Here is an 18776-nt window from a genome sequence, read left to right as displayed (position 1 = left end):
CAGGTCCTGGCCATTCTTTCAAAGCTCAACCCAGATGCCACATATCCAGAAGCCACTATTGATTATCCAGCACAAGGAAACCATAACAACACCTGAAAGTTTCCATGTGCCTTAGCTCCTTACATCCTAATCAGCTTTTGACGTAGGCTTTGTAGTCTGCTTTACAAATGAGGAAAATGAAGCTCAGAGCCGTTCAATAACTCATCAAGCAGACCCAGCTAAGAAGGAGCAAGTCCGGATTTTGAATTAAACCCTATCACAGCCTCCTCATCCTCCTGTACGCTTTTATCACACCTTGTACGTTGACTGACCCTGGGTTCCGTCGTTCACCAGCCTTCTGCGATAAGTTCTTTGAGGGCAGACAGCAAGCCTTGTATTTCTTTGTAACCACCCTCGTCCCGCACGAGGCAGAGCTCCGTGCAGACAGCAGGTTCTCAAGAAGCATCAGATGTTAAGTAGCTTTGTGGTCGGCACAGCAGTTATGAAAAGGGACTTTCTGGCACTCTGAATGTCAAGCTCTCTGCTGCATATAATTAAGACAAGAGTCAACATGAAATGTATCATTTCTCCCAGCTCTAGCTTAATCAGGCATTCAGGGCCATGTCTGATCCTGCGTCATGTGAGAAGAACTGCTTAGTAAGCATTTTCTGTGAGGAGCGTTGTCACATGCATACAGATGTGAGAGAGTTTTTTTTTTGTCTTTTTGCCTTTTCTAGGGCGCACCTGTGGCAGTGGAGGTTCCCGGGGCTAGGGATCTAATTGGAGCCGTAGCTGCCAAGCCTACACCAGAGCCACAGTCACGCAGGATCCGAGCCGAGTCTGCAACCTACACCACAGCTCACGGCAGCACCGGATCCTTAACCCACTGAGAGAGGCCAGGGATCAAACGTGCAACCTCATGATTCCTAGTCAGATTCGTTAACCACTGAGCCACGACGGGAACTCCCAGGGAGAGATTTTTTTAAAAAGGCAAAAACAAAACCATCAGAATTACGAGGGACAGTGATCTCTGTTTCACCCGAGATGAAAACCTCCACAGCAAATAGAACACATGACTAAGTATCAGACAATTCAAGGAACACCAAAAGGGAAGCAAGGTGTCAAGTGGGATCCGGGACCATGAGACTCTATCAAGAGGGCCCATGCATCATGCTACTGTTCTAGGTCAGAAACAGCGGCGGTCCAAGTTCAAGGGCTTTGCTGGGAGAAAGGGTTTGCTGTGAACCCTCTTCAGCATAGTAACCATTTCCCTACCATCTTCATTGACAGGCAAACTTAACAAATACATATGCAATCTACAACTCATTAACCTGTTGGGTCTCGTTCCATCCCCCCCCCCCAACACATCATTAGTTTATAGCTTTGAAATTATAAAGGGCTCAGACAAATTCATTGAGATTATAATTTTGGGGGTGATCTTTTTAGGGCCACCCCTGCAGTATACAGAAATCCCAGGCTAGGGGTCAAATCGGAGCTGCAGTTGCCACCCTACACCATAGCCACAGCAATGCAGGATCCAAGCCGCGTCTGCCACCTACATCACAGCTCATAGCAATGCCTGATCCTTAACCCATTGAGTAAGGCCAGGGATTGAACCTGCAACCTCATGGATACTAGTTGGGTTCCTTACTGCTGGGCCACAATGGGAACTCCAAAATTAGAATTTTCATATAAAGATGAGCTCAATTATTTCCATGTTGGCGTCTGGTAACCTAAGATAATGATCCCACCAAACTTTACAGCCAAACCACGCATAGTAATTTTATTTATCTAGTTTTCTTTTTTTGCTTTTTAGTACTGCACCTACAGCATATGGCGGTTCCCAGGCTAGGGGTTGAATTGGGATCTGAGCTGCGTCTGCTCATGGCAATACCAATCCTTAACCCACTGATCGAGGCCAGGGATCGCACCCGCAATCTCATGGTTCCCAGTCGGATTCATTTTCGCTGCGCCACAACGGGAACTCTGACACATAGTAATTTTAATAAGCCACCAAGAGACAGGGCTTCTGATTCCCTTGAGTTATAAAGTGCCACATTCTCGTGGGCATTCAACCAACACGGAGAAACAAGAGGAAACCCCAGATGCGTGGTACCTACGTTTGTGTCCTCATGACTGTGGCCATTGGTCTCCACCAACTCCTTGGTACCCTTCAGCTGCAGATGTGAAGAAAAAAACAGAACAAAACAAAACCCCAAATGAATAAACAAGCATATCTATTAAGCACATATCATCCTACTAACCTTGATTTATCTGACGGTGCACTTGATAAAACTTCCAACAAGAAAAAAACAGATGGGGCCCATAATTCTAACGAGTCTTAGAAATCAGTTCGAGACCAATATTTTATGGGACTTGAGGGCTGGCAAGAAATAAATGGGCCTTGGTCATTATTTTTAAATAATAAGATTAGAAAGCAGTTCCGTAGGCATAAAATGTATAAAATTGGTTCTTAAGAATAATAAATGATTTCATTTTCTCGTTGTATTGCTATTAATTTAAACCCTGCAGTGTTTGCAAGTTGCCACGGGCTAAATGATGTTACGTTAACGATGATTCGTGAATGAAGTATTTTCGCCTGCTTTCAACATGCCACAGTGCTACTGGACGGGGCCTCCTTGGGAACCTATGCGAACGACTGACGTGGTTTCTGGAGGCCTCGAAGACGACGATTTGCTTCTTTGGGGAAAGGAAGAATCGGGAACCCATCTCCCTGGTCACCAAAGCAGTAGAAGAAAAGCTGTTTCTCGAATGAGATTTTTTTTAACAGGGCACATTTGAAAATGCCTCTCCTTCCCTCTTCTCTCGCAGAGGGCTTCGGAGGAATCAGTGGGAGATTTTCTGGAAACCTTTAATTGGCATTTTATGCTAGCCTGACTCAAAGCCGACCCATGGAAACGGAGAACAGGGGCAAGGGGGAGCAGGCCTTGCAGCTGGTGGCAGTATAATAATGTCTTCCTGGCTTATTATGTTTGGGAAGGAGCACCTTCTTTTTTTTTTAAATTAGTTATTTTAAAAATTGTATTATTTATTTATTTAAATAGAGTATAGTTAATTTACAATGTTGTGCCAGGTGCTGTACAGCATAGTCACCCAGTCACACATACATATGTTCGTTTTCTTTTTTCTTTTTTTGGTCTTTTTGCCTTTTCTAGGGCTGCTCCTGTGGCATATGGAGGTTCCTAGGCTAGGGGCTGAATTGGAGCTGTAGCCACCGGCCTACGCCAGGGCCACAGCCACTCCAGATCCGAGCCATGTCTGCGACCTACACCACAGCTCATGGCAATGGTGGATCCTCAACCCACTGAGCGAGGCCAGGGATCGAACCCGAAACCTCAGCGTTCCTAGTTGGATTCGTTAACCACTGAGCCACGACGGGAACTCCCCATATGTTCTTTTTCTCATACCATCTTCCATCATGGTCTATCCCAAGAGACTGGATAGAGTTCCCTGTGCTGTACAGTAGGACCTTAGGGCTTATCCATTCTAAATGCATCTACTGACCCCAAATGCCCCGCCCAGGGGGAGGGGGGATGGGGGCAGGAAAGCAGCATCTTCTGCATCATCTTTTTTTTTTTTTCCTGTCTTTTGTCTTTTTAGGGCCCCACCCGTGGCATATGGAGGTTCCCAGGCTAGGGGTCTAATTGGAGCTACAGCTGCCAGCCTACACCACAGCAACAGCAACTCGGGATCCGAGCCACATCTGTGACCCACACCACAGCTCATGGAAACGCTGGATCCTTAACCCACTAAGCGAGGCCAGGGATCGAAACGTGCAACCTCATGGTTCCTGGTCGGATTCATTAACCACTGAGCCATGACAGGAACTCCCTGCATCCTTTTTATGCCTAAAAGAAAGTATTCATGGTGGGATAGGCATGCTTAAAGTTTCAAAGAAAATAAATGCACATATACCACTCATGGGTTTGATTCTGATGGTGGTTCTTTTGGGCTCTTTTGAAGTGTTAAAATGAAAGCTTCTTTGGCTTTTGGAAGGCAACCTCAAACTCTCAGCAAGAAAGCCATACACCCTCCATGCCAAGAGAGGGGCTCTGCCCAAGACGTGGTGACAGGATGGAGCTGAGAAGGGGACAGCTGATGGTGGATCAGCGCAGCGGATCGGGGCTCCCTTCCGCCTCGTCCCATTTGAGGAAGCAACATTTTTCCCAGTTTCTTCGGGGCTGCACCACTGACGTTTCCACACGTAAGAGGCAAGGAAGAGAGGGCAGTGTGACACACATGAGAAGAAAGAGGGCCCCACAGCGACAGGAGTACCACCTGCTATCAGAGGGACAAAGGGACTTAAAAATCCCTCTCTCTTGTCCTAGCTCAAGGTTCTTATCTTTTCTTTCTTCCTTCTCTTCTTTCTCTTCCTTCCCCCCTCTCCTCCCTCTCCTCCTCTCTCTCTTTCTTTCTTTGCAGCAGGTGGAGGTCCCCTGGCCAGGAATCCTGAGTAACAGCAGTAACCAAAGCCACAGCTGTGACAGCACCAGCTCCTTAACCCGCTAAGCCGCCAGGGAACTCCGCAAGATTTTCTTATCATAGATGTTCTCATCGTCTTCCCTTTCATCAGCCCTCCCTGCTCATCTGTGCTTCCTGGAGTTAAGAGGAAGCTTGGCTCAGGAGAAGGTTTTCTTTTTCAGTGGAAGGAATGGACGGTGCCATTAAAGCCAGTCCCACCTTCACACGTTTCCCAGGACCAACAGGCTGTCCATCTTCTTGCATTTAAGTAAATTCCATCATCAGAAAAAAAAAAAAAGAAAAAAAAAAGAGTTCCCATCATAGCACAGCAGACATGAATCCAACTGGGAAACATGAGGTTGCGGGTTCGATCCCTGGCCTCACTCAGTGGGTTAAGGATCTGGCGTGAACTGTAGTGTAGGTTGCAGATGCAGCTCAAATCCCATGTTGCTGTGGTTGTGGCGTAGGCCAATGGCTGCAGCTCCTATTGAACCCCTAGCCTGGGCACCTCCATATGCTGCAGGTGAGGCCCTAAAGAGAAAAAAAAAAACTTCCATCATTGGTCTCCATGTTATGCTCTCTGTGCATGTGTGTGTGTATGTGTGTATGTGTGTGTGTGTTGTGAGATCTCATTCCCCATCTACCGGTTCTCTTCTGCCAGATCCACACAGGTCCCCCCTCCCCTACCAGCAGAAGCTACAGGCTGGCCACTGCTTTGCCCTCACTGGCCTTCCCCTGTTTTGTCCTGAGCTGCTGTTCTCCTCCAGCTGGAGGGCTGGACCTCTCACCTGAGGATACGTGGGTTTGTATACAGGCTGCAGGTGCCAGTACCCCCTTTGCGAGGGAACTGAAAGGCTGGAGCCAGCATCTTCACAGGGTGTTGCGGGAATGAGCCTCCTGCCTTCCCTGGGCTGGAGGTACGGATGAAGGTCTGCCTCATGACCTGTTCCTCCTTTTCAGGATTTCCATCCAGTGGCAGTTGCTTTAAAGAGCAAAACTGGAAGTCCTCAGAGGAGGGTATATCTTTTCCTGTGTGTGTGTGTGTCTACATAATAACAAGACTTTAGGGCCAAATCATATCTCAAAAAAAAAAAAAAAATGGGAGTTCCTGTTGTAGCTCCACAGGTTAAGAACCTGACTAGCATCTATGAAGATGCAGGTGTAATTCCTGTACTTGCTCAGTAGGTTAAAGGATCCGGTGCTGCCATGAGCTGTAGTGTAGGTCGCAGACATGGCTGGGATCTGGCATGGCTGTGGCCCTGGTGTAGGCTGGCAGCTGTAGCTCTGATTCAACCCCTCGTCTGGGAACTTCCAGATGCTGCAGGTGTGGCCCTACAAAGGAAAAAGAAAAAAAATCTCCACCTGTTTAATTCCTATCTATGCAGGTACAGAAGATGCATTCACATGTATACCTATTCTACTCAAGTTCAAAGAGAGCCTTGGGAGGCAATGTTCATGGAGACAGAGGTGTTTTTATTTTTTGTCTTTTTGCCATTTCTTGGGCTGCTCCCGCAGCATATGGAGGTTCCCAGGCTAGGAGTCGAATCGGAGCTGTAGCCGCCAGCCTACGGCATAGCCACAGCAACTCGGGATCCCAGCCGCGTCTGCAACCTATGCCACAGCTCACGGCAACACCGGATCCTTAACCCACTGAGCGAGGCCAGGGATCGAACCTGCAACCTCATGGTTCCTAGTCGGATTCGTTAACCACTGAGCCACGACGGGAACTCTCAGAGGTGTGTTTTTAAATGTATGTCTGTGTGTGGGTCGTGGCTTCAGAGGAATGGAAGGGACGGTCCATTGCCTGCTCTCATCTGCACCCATCACAGGGGCACTGGCTGAGGGGCTCTCAGGAAAACAGCTCCGTCGGTGACAAGAGCTCCCAGATGCATCTGGCTGCCTCGAGTCTTCCTGGACTTTGGTCTTCTCGGTGCCTTTGCTTGAAAAAGAGCCATCCCATTAGTTCAGCAGATTTAAAAATGCTTCCTTCCCAGTCGTATCTCTTAGGTCTTTAACGATTTTCGTTGTTCTGAGTCTTTTACCCGTTCCCCGTTTTTCTTGCTTTCTTTGGTTTAATAAGTAATGGACAATGGAGCGCGATGCTTCACCAAAGCCTGGGTGTGCACACTGCTCTTTAAAAACCCAAGGCCCTAACAAGGAGACGGCCATGCGTTCTGCGAGACTTAGCATGTATGTTTATGACTGGAGTTGGGACTTCAAATCAAAATAAAGGATTGGAGTCATTTAGAGCAAGAGAAATTCACCCTTCCTCATCCCAGTAAATCAAGGAGGCAGAGAGAGAAAACATAAAACAACACAGCTCAGAGCCCTGTCTCTTTGATCAGGAGCCAATCTGGACCAAATCAGCTCCGCTTTGCAAAACCTTTTAATAATGTAAAGGAAGAAAGCCTAGTGACTGCAGGCCTCCTCGATGCAGGTCACTGGGAATTGAGCGATCCTTTTTTTTTTTTTTTCAGTTCAGCCAAACTTATCCCAAATCGTACGAGCCAGCCTGCCCTTGAAGTTCCTGAATCCATCTTCATCATGTAAAGATAATGATTGGTTTCAGAAAGCATCTTCCTCCAGGGCTATAAAATCTTATCGACTACCCACCATCGCTGCTTTCCCCTCACACATCCCTTATCCTTTTAGTAAAGGGAAAGTAACGAAGAATATATTTGCTTGATTCCAAACCGCTAAAAAGTAAACATCTCTAGCAAAGGGACTGAGTCACAGCCAACTAGGGTCATACTCTTCCAGCTGCAGGGTTTTTTTTTTTTTTAAAATAGCACTTTTGAAGGTATACATGCATGTTGTGCAAAGCGCCTTCTCCTATACCACGGTGGGTGAAAAATTTAAAGTAATTTCAACGTGATTGTCCTCAAAGGGTTGGGGTCCCTAAATGTGATTTTTCCCCCCTTCCGTTTAACATTCATTTTCTCGTGGGCAGCACATGAAAGGCCAGAAACAGGAGATCATGTCAAGAGCTCGCTTGGCTTCTCCCGGGTAGACACGGGGCTTAGAGTTCACTCAGTTGCCGGGTGATCCATCTTTGCCTGCTCTAAGACAATACTTTCACATCCACCTATCAATGTCAGGCCACACTTTAGTATCTGAGAAAGCCAGGATGCAACGATCAGATTTACAAACTTCATATAAAAAGGTTTGTGGCTCACCCTGCTTAGATAAGTGGCCTGACGCACAGGGAAGATTTTTTTTTTTTAATGTCACTATGAATCAGTCCTTCCTATGCACATGTCTGCAGAAGGACTGTGGGCTATGCTAATCTCATTTTGCTCCCGATTAGACTTTAGAGGAAATGAGCTACTTGCCTTTTTTTTTTTCTGCTTGCTTTTTAGGGCCACACATGTGGCACATGGAAGTTCCCAGGCTAGGGGTTGAATCAGAGCTGCAACTGCCGGCCACAGCCACTCCAGATCCGAGCCATGTCTGTGACCTGCACCACAGCTCACAGCAACGCAGGATCCTTAACCCACTGAATGAGGTCAGGGATCGAACCTGCATCCTCATGGACACGAGTCGGACTCATTACCACTGAGCCACGATGGGAACTCCCTAGCTGCTTGCTTGGAAACGGATCTGTACGGACAATGTTTTAAGACTTTATCCACATGCATCTTTCTTCGGGAAGAAACTTTCACACACCACTGGGGGGCTTGGGTGGGTCTAAAGAGGTACCAGCTTGAGAACAGAGATACTGGAGATGAAATTAGAAATTCCACGTAGCAAAACTGCAAGGAGGTTGAGAAAGTCTGGGCTAATCACAGCACAGGTTACCTTCAGTGGTGTGTGCGCATGTGTGGAGCACGGGGGAGATGCGAGTCAGTGTCAGGGCAGGTGCACTCACTTACCTGTTCCTGGAGGACTTTGAGTAATGCTTGTGTGTGTGACTGCTCTTCCTTTGCTTGCTCCAGTTCTGACTTTTTGTTGTTTAACTCCTCCTGGATGGTCAGCAGTTGCTGTGAAATTAAGGGAGATTTAAGATAAGTAGGACTGAAGGCCCATGGATATCCAAACAGACCCCCCAAAACACGGAGGAAGAGATGTGCACACGTCTTCAATCTGAATGCGGACTTCAGCTGACCTTTTTACTAATGTGTGTTTCACCCCCAACTTGTGTAAGAAGTTGCAGTTAATGCTATATATATATAATGCTATATATATATAGGCTGTTTGTGCTACCGATGCACAAAAACTTCAGTATTTGTGAAGGCACCTTTGTAGCCCCTTGAAATAAATGCTTATAAATAAATGCCTGTTCAAAATATGCAGAAGAGTGTTAATAAACTGAAACATCTTGAAAGCTGAAGCAATTAAATAATAATCACACTCGCAGCAACACAGATGGAACTAGAGACTCTCATACTAAGTGAAGCAGGTCAGAAAGAGAAAGACAAATACCATATGATATCACTTATATCTAGAATCTAATACACGGCACACATAAACCTTCCCACAGAACAGAAACTCATGCGCTTGGAGAACAGACTTGTGGTTGCCAAGGGGGAGGGAATGGGATGGATTGAGAATCTGGGGTTAATAGATGCAAACGACTGCCTCTGGAATGGATAAGCCATGAGATCCTGCTGTATAGCCCTGGGAACTAGATCTAGTCACTTGTGATGGAGCCTGATGGAGGATAATTTGAGAAAAAGAATGTATATATGTATGTGTGACTGGGTCACCTTGCTGTACAGTAGAAAACTGACAGAACACTGTAAATCAGCTGTAATGGAAGAAATAAAAATCAATTAAAAAATAAAAGCACTTAACCTAATTAAGTCACCTTGACCGGGGTTACTTCATTTGGACTATGACCCTAAAGCCAGCTTCACTGCTAGCTCTGCTTCAGTGCTGCTTCACCAGGTGGCTGGGGCCACAAAAGATCCTTTTACTTTCTCTGTTATGACGGTGATGTTTTCGAAGATCAGCAGGACCGAAGCCCAAACTGCAATCAATATATCAGCCGAGAAAATTGCTGATATAAGCTGTCAAAACACTAAGCTATGGCCGTTGCTGCTATTCTGAAGCCAGGCCATGGAAGGGATTTCTGTGAACCTTGAGTGCTCCTTGTCCTCTCAGCCGTAACTCCTCTGGAGGCTTAGCCTGTCCGCCAGGAGGACGGGGCTGCTCGGCACTAATTCTTTGCGACATGGTTATAGGCTAATATATACACTGGCTGGAGAACACATCCAAGAGCTTCGAAACCGGCCCTGGAAACAGCTACGTGTACTCCAAGCTTCTGGACAACAAAGGGCTAGTTTGAAAAATAGATGTGCAATTCTTTTTTTGGTGTGTTTTTGGTCGCCCCATGGGATACAGAGTTCCCCGGCCAGGGATCAGATCCTAGCCACAGCTGCAACCTAAACCATGGCTGTGGCAATGCCAGATCCTGAACCCACTGTGCCGGGCCCGGGATCGAACCTGCATCCCAGTGCTCCCCTGATCCCACTGCACCAGAGTGGGAACGCCTAAGGGCATTTCTTCTGCTCCCACACGGACCAAGGGCTGCACTGATGATATGAAAATGTTTGTATGTTCCTGATGGGAGGGTAGCTGTTTCCAGGCTGAGGTTGCTTCTTCGGGGCCTTAACAAGCTGGCCGAGGAGCTGTCAGGCTGGTTCTTACTGAATAAACACTGGCGTTGGATTCCTGCTGCTTAAACCTCCCAACTGGAGGGATTAAGTGAAATCTTCAAAACCACTAGTTTGGGAGTATGGGGTGGGGCCGGAAGTGCTCAGGAAAACAGGCCACGCCTCTCCCCTGGGCTTGGCTCATCCTGCTCCCTCATCCGGCTCTAGAGAGAGATTTAAGCACCTACTTTGGTTCCGTAGCATAAACAGTGATTTGCCAGCAGTTTCCTAAACCCTCAGGGTCTCTTATGTCCCCACCTGCTCACATGAGAATCACAACCCCGGCAACACCCCCCCCCCACCCCCGCCCGGGGCTCCCTTAACACTTTGTGTGATTTAATTGGACACCGAATGATTAAAGTGCAGAAACCAAGAGGCCACATTGTACGTTGGCACCGTGACACGTGACTAAAATGAGTTGCCAAACTGTGAGGAATGACCCTGTGCCTTGATTCTCCTTCGCGACCAGCCCCAGGACAGTCCCGAGGGGACCCGGTGCTCTGGCTTCAAGGATGCCAAGGACATTTTTATGACCTTGGACAATTTCTAACCCAACCCTTAAAGCTTGTTTAGTTATTTAGTCTTTGTAGGGCCACACCCGCGGCATATGGAGGTTCCCAGGCTAGGGGTCGAATCGGAGCTGTATAGTCTCAGGCCTACACCACAACCACAGCAACACCAGATCCAAGCCGCATCAGCGACCTACACCACAGCTCAGAGCAACGCCAGATCCTTAACCCACTGAGTGAGGCCAGGGATCGAACCGCAACCTCATGGCTCCTAGTCGGATTTGTTAACCACTGAGCCACGACGGGAACTCCCTGAATCTGCCACTTTAACCACACATTTACAACACTTCTTCATTCTATAAAAACACACTCACCCTCCCCTTGACCTCACTTCTCCTCCTATCTCACTCTTCCTTGGACTCACACTTTTAAAATAAAACCTTGTCTCTCCCATCCCCACTTTCTTCTCAGATCTAGGCAACCACTTTCAATGGTTTATACCCTCTTTATTTGAATGTTTTCCCGAAATATATAGTTGTTTTGTGAGTATGCATTTGTATGGGAGTGATAGTGTCATGTTCTGTGTTTTACTATGTTTTTACTAAGCATTGTGTTTCTTTCTTTCTTTCTTTTCTTTTTTTTTTTTTGTCTTTTTGTCTTAGGGCTGCAACCACACATATGGAGGTTCCCAGGCTAGGGGTCCAATCGGAGCCACAGCTGCCAGCCTACACCACAGCCACAGCCACACCAGATCTGAGCCAAGTCTGTGACCTACACCACAGCTCAGGGCAATGCCGGATCCTTAACCCACTGAGCGAGGCCAGGGATGGAACCTGTGTCCTCATGGATGCTAGTCAGACTCATTTCCACTGAGCCACAACAGGAACTCCTGCATTGTGTTTCTAATGTGTATTTCTGTATCTCACTATTGCTTCTGATGGCTGCATAATACTTTGTGGAATATATATTTGGTGAATTATACCTATTCCACTTTCCTAGTGAAGGCCCGTCAGGTTTGCGCCAATCCCCCTCACCCTGTACATGGCTGCAGTGGAAGGTGCTTGTGCACATACCCTATGGACCTGTGGGAGACTCTGCCTGGTGTGTGTGTATCCGGCAGCAGAGCTGCTGGGGACAGGGCGATGCCTGAGCTCACTGCCAAAGCCGCTTCACAGAGTGGCTGGAGCAGCCTACCCACCCACCAGTGCTATAGGGATTCCTGTGCCCACGCCCACATTAACGCCTGCATTATTCATCTTCCTAACATTTGGCAGTCTAGTCACATCAAGATACTTCCTCTTTCCAAAATCACATACTTTTCTGACTCCCTTTGACTTGAAGCATCTCATTATGTTTGCCAGATATTGAGATATTTTTCTTTCCTCCCTTCCTTCCTCTCTCTCTCTCTCTTTCCTTCTTTCTTTCTGCCACTTGCAGCATGTGGAGTTCCCCAGCCAGGGATCAGATCTGAGCCATAGGTGTGACCTATGCTGCAGCTGTGGGAACACTGGATCCTTTACCCCACTGTGTTGGAGTGGGGATCAAATCCGAGTCTTTGTGCTACAGAGATGCCACTGATCCCGTTGCACCACAGTGGGAACGCCTATTGAGGTTATTGACCCTTCTTAAAAGAACAGTACAGGAGTTCCCATCGTGGCTCAGTGGTTAATGAATCTGACTAGCATCCACGAGGATGCAGATTCAATCCCTGGCCTTGCTCAGTGGGCTAACGATCCGGCATTGCTACTGTGGTGTAGGTCACAGACTCGGGGCTCAGATCCCACGTTGCTGTGGCTCTGGCCTAGGCTGGCCGCTACAGCTTCAATTTGACCCCTAGCCTGGGAACCTCCATATGCTGTGGGAGTGGCCCTAAAAAGCAAAAAAAAAAAAAAAAAAGTACAGATGCTAGACATGGAGAGCAGACTTATGGTTGCTGTGGTTGGGGGCAGGGATTGGAAGGACAGGGAGTCTGGGGTTAGTAGATGCAAATTATTACATTTAGAATGAATAAGCAATGAGGTCCTACTGTATAGCACAGGGAAGTATGTCCAGTCTCTTGGGGTGGAACGTGGTGGAAGATAGTATGAGAAAGAGAATGTACATATAGGTATGAATGGGTCACTACGCTGGACAGCAGAAATTGACACGACTCTGTAAATCACTGTAAAAAAGAATAGTTAAAGGTAGGGATTCTTAAATCTGGGGAATGTATCAAACATACTGATTCCTGGGCCCCATAGGCGACCAATTAATTCAAAATAGCTAGGGGAGCGTTCCCAGGCAGAGATACTAAAAAAAAAAAAATTCACAGATAATTCTCACGTGTAACTAAGAATGAACACCACTGTCTCCTGAAACGCGTACTTAACTCCCTACCTGTTACAACATAAACATCCAGAGTCCCCTACTCAGACTGTTTTCACTCACGTCACCAATACTTTTATTATGATTATTATTATCTTTGCCTTTTGCTTGTGAGGGCCGCATGTGTGCCATATGGAGGGTCCCAGGCTAGGGGTCAAATCGGTGCTGTAGCTGCCAGCCTACACCACAGCCACAGCCACCCCAGATCCGAGCCATGTCTGCGACCTACACCACAGCTCATGGCAATGCCGGATCCTTCACCCATGGATCAAGGCCAGGGATCAAACCCACGTCCTCATGATAGCAGTCTGGTTTGGTACCACTGAGTCACGACTCAGGATGCAGTTAGAAAAGCTGCATCTGTGACCTACCACAGCTCATGGCAACACTGGATCCTTGACCCACTGAACGAGGCCAGGGATGGAACCCAAGTCCTCATGGATACTAGTTGGGTTCGTTACTGCTGAGCCACAACAGGAACTCCCGCCATTCAATTTTACGCTAACTTAAAGAATGCTTTCATGGAGTTCCTATTGTGGCTCACTGGAAAGAAATCCGACTAGTATCCATAAGGACTCGGGTTTGATCCCTGGCCTCACTCAGTGAGTTAGGGATCTGGCGTTGCTGTGAGCTGTGGTGTGGGTCGCAGACGTGGCTGCGAGTTGCTGTGACTGTGGTATAGGCCGGCAGCTGCAGCTCTGATCCAACCCCTAGCCTGGGAACTTCCATATGCCACAGCTGCAGCCCTAAAAAGCAAAACAAAACAAACACAAACAAACAAAATCTGTAATAATTTTGTTGTTGTTGTTGTTGTTGTTGTTGCTATTTCTTGGGCCGCTCCCGCAGCATATGGAGGTTCCCAGGCTAGGGGTTGAATCGGAGCTGTAGCCACCGGCCTACGCCAGAGCCACAGCAACGCAGGATCCGAGCCGAGTCTGCAACCTACACCACAGCTCACGGCAACGCCGGATCGTTAACCCACTGAGCAAGGGCAGGGACCGAACCCGCAACCTCATGGTTCCTAGTCGGATTCGTTAACCACTGCGCCACGACGGGAACTCCTGTAATAATTTTTTTAAAAAGTCAAAAAGAATGCTTTCAGGCTAACATCAACCCATATAGTGGCTTCCTACAATAGACAAGAGCCCCATCCTCCAGGTGGATGGGAACCCTTGCCAGGACACATGGTTGGGCACGGGGTGGCGGCTTGATTTCACCGCCCTCCTTTCATTCGGCCTGGTGCCCTTGTGCAGGGAAAAACCTACACAACTATACGCAGTGACTTGGGCTTCTTCCTCAGGAAAGACCTCCTCCCGTCACCCATGCAAAGCCAACTGTTCTAACTTCCAAGCTGCAAAAGCATTTTTTTTTTTTGCTTTTAGGGCCACACTCGCAGCAGGTGGAGGTTCCCAGGCTATGGGTCAAATCAGAGCTGTAGCCGCCAGCCTACACCACAGCCACAGCAACGCTGGATCCTTAACCCACTGAGCGAGGCCAGGGGTCAAACTCGCAACCTCATGGTTCCTAGTTGGATTGGTTAACCCCTGAGCCATGACAGGAACTCCTGCAAAAGCATTTTTATGATACATGTCACAGAGACCTTCCTAACTAGACTACATCCACCAATGGTAGGGTCAATAATTGAGTTACCTCCGACCCATAGTCAGGGCTGAATGAATGGATGCGTGAAGAGGCGAGGGAAGGCTTGCTCTGGTTTCCCCAAATCTATGAGATTAAGCCAAAAACAAACCCCAAAAACCATACACACAGAGACAAATATGAAAATAAGCACATTTAAAAAAAAAAAAAAACCTACCTGAGGATCTATTAGTGGATAATTTATTGTTCAAGACATATGGGTAAAGGAAGCCTTCAGAGGAAAACAGCAGTTCCATTTAGGATATTTTGATTCAGTCCTCTGCAAGGTCCATACAGCCTCCTTAAGCGACAGGGGATTATTCTTAAAAGTCTACTGAAATTCAATCAGTGAGTTTATAACTATACAATTTCTCTCCCATGGTCCACCAAAAAAAATAAATAAATAAGTAAATAAACCAAAAACCCAAAACAAATAAACCAAAACCACCACCAGAGGAAAACAAAATCAACACCCCTAGACTACTTCTTGCATTTCTTCAAATTATTTCTTTTGTTTATAAGACAGAAACTCAAGAATCTAATGTTTATCTCTTCAAAACAGTAATGGTTCCAAAATGCTATTATTTGACCTGATGGCCTATAAAAGCAATGAGATAATCCACGACTAGATAATTTAAGTCAGGCTTTCCGGTCTTTTTTTTTTTTTCCCCACTTGAAATTTATGAGACTGTATAATACTCTTTCGAGTTTGGATTTTTAAGTACCAAAGTGCCTCAATTACAGAAGTTCACAGGCAGCTGGAACTTAATCAGAGGAGACGCTCAGTTCGATTGGCTGACTGCAGCATAATTTTAATTTAACATTGGAGAGTATGGCATTAAACAGATGCACTATTACATTTTTTGGTGGTTCCAACTGAGTGTGTTCCAATTAGACAATTATCCATATGCCCATCAAGTGCAAACACGCTGGTGGACAGTAACAGGTAAATAAGTGCCGTACCTGACACATCTTGCTATTTCCAGGCCGCCGATTTAACAGGAGCATTTGTAACCCTCTCTGGGGATGGAGACGTCAGTGGGGAAGGGGTCTTTCGCTCTGACAAATTCGAAGAGCATTACAAATGCTATGGGGAGCCCTGGAATGAGTGAGGTCACGCGTTTCCCTGTTTACAGATGGGCGAATTAGAGGTGCACACAGGTTAAGTCATGGATCCAAGGCCACAGTGTTTGGGAAAGACCCACCACTTGCACAGTTCGATTTTCCTGTGGCCGACGTTGGTTTCCGCCCTGGCAACCACACTGCCCTGTCAATGTGAAATGGACATCAGGACGTGCCAGGCTCAAAGCCCTCCCAGCAGGAGTTCCCGTAGTGGTGCAGTGGCTAACGAATCCAACTAGGAACCAGGAGGTTGCGGGTTCGATCCCTGGCCTTGCTCAGTGGGTTAAGGATCCAGCATTGCCGTGACCTGTGGTGTAGGTTGCACATGTGGCTCGGATCCCTGCGTTGCTGTGGCTCTGGCGTAGGTCGGTGGCTACAGCTCTGATTCAACCCCTAGCCCGGGAACTTCCATATGCCGTGGGAGCAGCCCTAGAAAAGGCAAAAAGACAAAACAAAAACAAAAACAAAAACAAACAAAAAAACCTCCCGGCAACGACATCCACGAGGCTCCACCATTTCCCCTTAAGAGTGAGGTCACGAGACACACGCCTTTGTGTATTTTTCTGTGAGCAGTGTGAGGGATTTAACTTTCCTTTAAAAAATTGTAAACTTTTCCTTGTCTGGTCCCCTGAAATTGTATTTATTTTGTTTTTCTTTTTAAAAATTAGTTGATTTACATTGTTGTGCCAATCTCTGCTTTACAGCAAAGTGATCCAGTCATACATACACATATATATACACATTCTTTTCCTAACATTATCTTCCATCATGGTGTCTCCCAAGAGACTGGATATAGCTCCCTGTGCTGTACAGTAGGACCTCATTGCTTATCCATTCTTTTTTTTTTTTTTTTAGTCTTTTGTCTTTTTAGGGCCGCACCCATGGTATATGGAGGTTCCCAGGCTAGGGGTCTAATGGGAGCTACAGCTGCCAGGCTATGCCACAGCCACAGTAATGTGGGATGCGAGCCGTGTCTGCAACCTACACCACAGCTCACAGCAACGCCGGATCCTTAACCCACTGAGCAAGGCCAGGGATCGAACCCCCAACCTCATGGTTCCTAGTCGGATTTGTTTCCGCTGCCCCACGACGGGAACTCGGACCTCATTGCTTATCCATTCTAAATGGAATAGTTTGCATCTACTAATCCCAAACTCCCCATCCATCCCACTGTCTCGATCCACCTCCCCTACCTGCCCCCACTGCTGCCCTGGCAACCACAAGTCAGTTCTCTATGTCTGTGAGCTTGTTTCTGTTTTGTAGACGGGCTCATTTGTGCCATAGTTTAGATTCCACTACTCTGCAGGCTAGAAGGGAGTGGCAAGATATATTTAAGGTGATGACGGGGAGGAATCTAGAGCCACAAATACTGTACCCAGCAAGGCTCTCATTAAGACTTGATGGAGAGATCAAAAGCTTTTCAGACGAGCCAAAGCTCAGAGAATTCAGCGCCTCCAAACCAGCTTTACAACAACTACGAAAGGAACTTCTTTACATAGAAAAGGCCACAATTAGGAACAAGAAACTTACAAATGAGAAAGCTCACTGGTAAAGGCAAAGATAATATAAAAGTGGGAAATCACCCAGTGATGAATATGATATCAGACGTAGCAAGCAGAACGTTGACAATGCATTTGAAGTTGAAAGACCAGCAGCCAAAACCAATTCTGTGCATGTACAGATTGCTCTGTCCCTTAAGTTTTATAATTTTGTCCCTACGTGAAGTTATTGTATTGCAAACTGATCATATAAGGTTAGACCCCGTGGAAGTCATTGACTATAGTGAAAATTCTCTGCATGAAGTACACCAGCCCTGTCCCGTGGTTAGCAGACACTCACAGTGCTGTGATAGCTCAGGATCTTGGCAGGACTGGTGAGCTGCTGGGGGATGGAGGTGGTGGGTGGCATGACATTGGGCGGATCCCAAAATAGGACACTGTGTTTTCCATGGGGGCGGAGGCGTACTCTTTCTAAAGCTATGGTGGTAATGGGTCCGATGAACTCCAGGTGGATATATTACTGGAGGGAGTGGGATGGACGGGGAGTTAGGGGTTGATAGATGCAAACTATTCCATTTAGAATGGGTAAGCCATAAGGTCCTACTGTACAGCACAGGGAACTCTAGCCAATCATTTGGGATAGACCACGGTGGAAGATAACATGAAAAAAGAAAAAGGATATATGTGTGTGTGTGTGTGTATACATTGTGTATATGTATACAGACAATGTATATATACCTTCATATATATACACGCATATATGACTGGGTCACTTTGCTGTATAGCAGAAATGGGCACAACACTGGAAACCAACTACGATTTACACATTTTAAAAAATCCAGTGATATTCACTCATTCATTCCTGTATTCATTCATTCTGTCAATCATCACTTATCTTCCAAGTACAAGTGCTGGGCTAGATAATACAGAGCACAGGGAGGAAACAGACACGAGGTAGCCTGTTCTCAAGATCCTGGGTCACGAGGATGCTAATATGAACACCCTCATGAGTATGTATTTAGGGTGGCATGGAATACTCTGATCACGGCTATAACCAGTGTAGTTTCTTGAGGAGATTTCTGGGGATCAACTTAAGTGTTAGCCGAACTTGGGCTCGGGGGGCTCATTTTGAATCAGAACTTGTTCTACTGATTAGAAATAAACCACCAAATATTGATGCTTAAAGTCTGGAAATGTTTGAACACACAGAGTGTCACCAATTTAATGGGTGTTTTCTCTTTTGATTCTTTTTTTTTTTTTTTCTTTTTAGGGCCGCACCTGCAGCATATGGAAGTTCCCAGGTTAGGGGTTGAATCGTAGCAGCAGCTGCTGGCCTATACCACAGCCACAGCCATGCCAGATCCGAGACACAACTGCAACCTATACCACCACTCAAGGCAATGCCAGATCCTTAACCCACTGAGTGAGGCCAGGGATCGAACCCACATCTTCATGTATAGCAGTCGGGTTCTTTTTTTTTTTTTTTTTTTTTGGTCTTTTTGCCATTACTTGGGCTGCTCCTGCGGCAT

General features: G+C 46.7%; 1 protein-coding gene across 5 annotated transcripts in view; it reads right to left on the bottom strand.

The window, feature by feature from the left end:
* Positions 1–18776, bottom strand: part of ENOX1 (ecto-NOX disulfide-thiol exchanger 1) — a 659885-nt gene that overhangs the window by 65197 nt on the left and 575912 nt on the right. For all 5 annotated transcript variants that reach the window (XM_047756005.1, XM_047756008.1, XM_047756006.1 and 2 more), the window contains 2 exons: positions 8334–8441; positions 2100–2156 (listed from right to left, as the gene is read on the bottom strand). In XM_047756005.1, coding sequence (XP_047611961.1) covers positions 2100–2156; positions 8334–8441 — 165 coding nt within the window. The remainder of the gene's footprint in view (positions 1–2099; positions 2157–8333; positions 8442–18776) is intronic.

Source organism: Phacochoerus africanus, chromosome 13, assembly GCF_016906955.1.
Source record: "Phacochoerus africanus isolate WHEZ1 chromosome 13, ROS_Pafr_v1, whole genome shotgun sequence".
NCBI lineage: Eukaryota > Metazoa > Chordata > Mammalia > Artiodactyla > Suidae > Phacochoerus > Phacochoerus africanus.
Note: the sequence above shows the minus strand (reverse complement) of the source record. Positions and strands in the feature narration are given on the sequence as shown.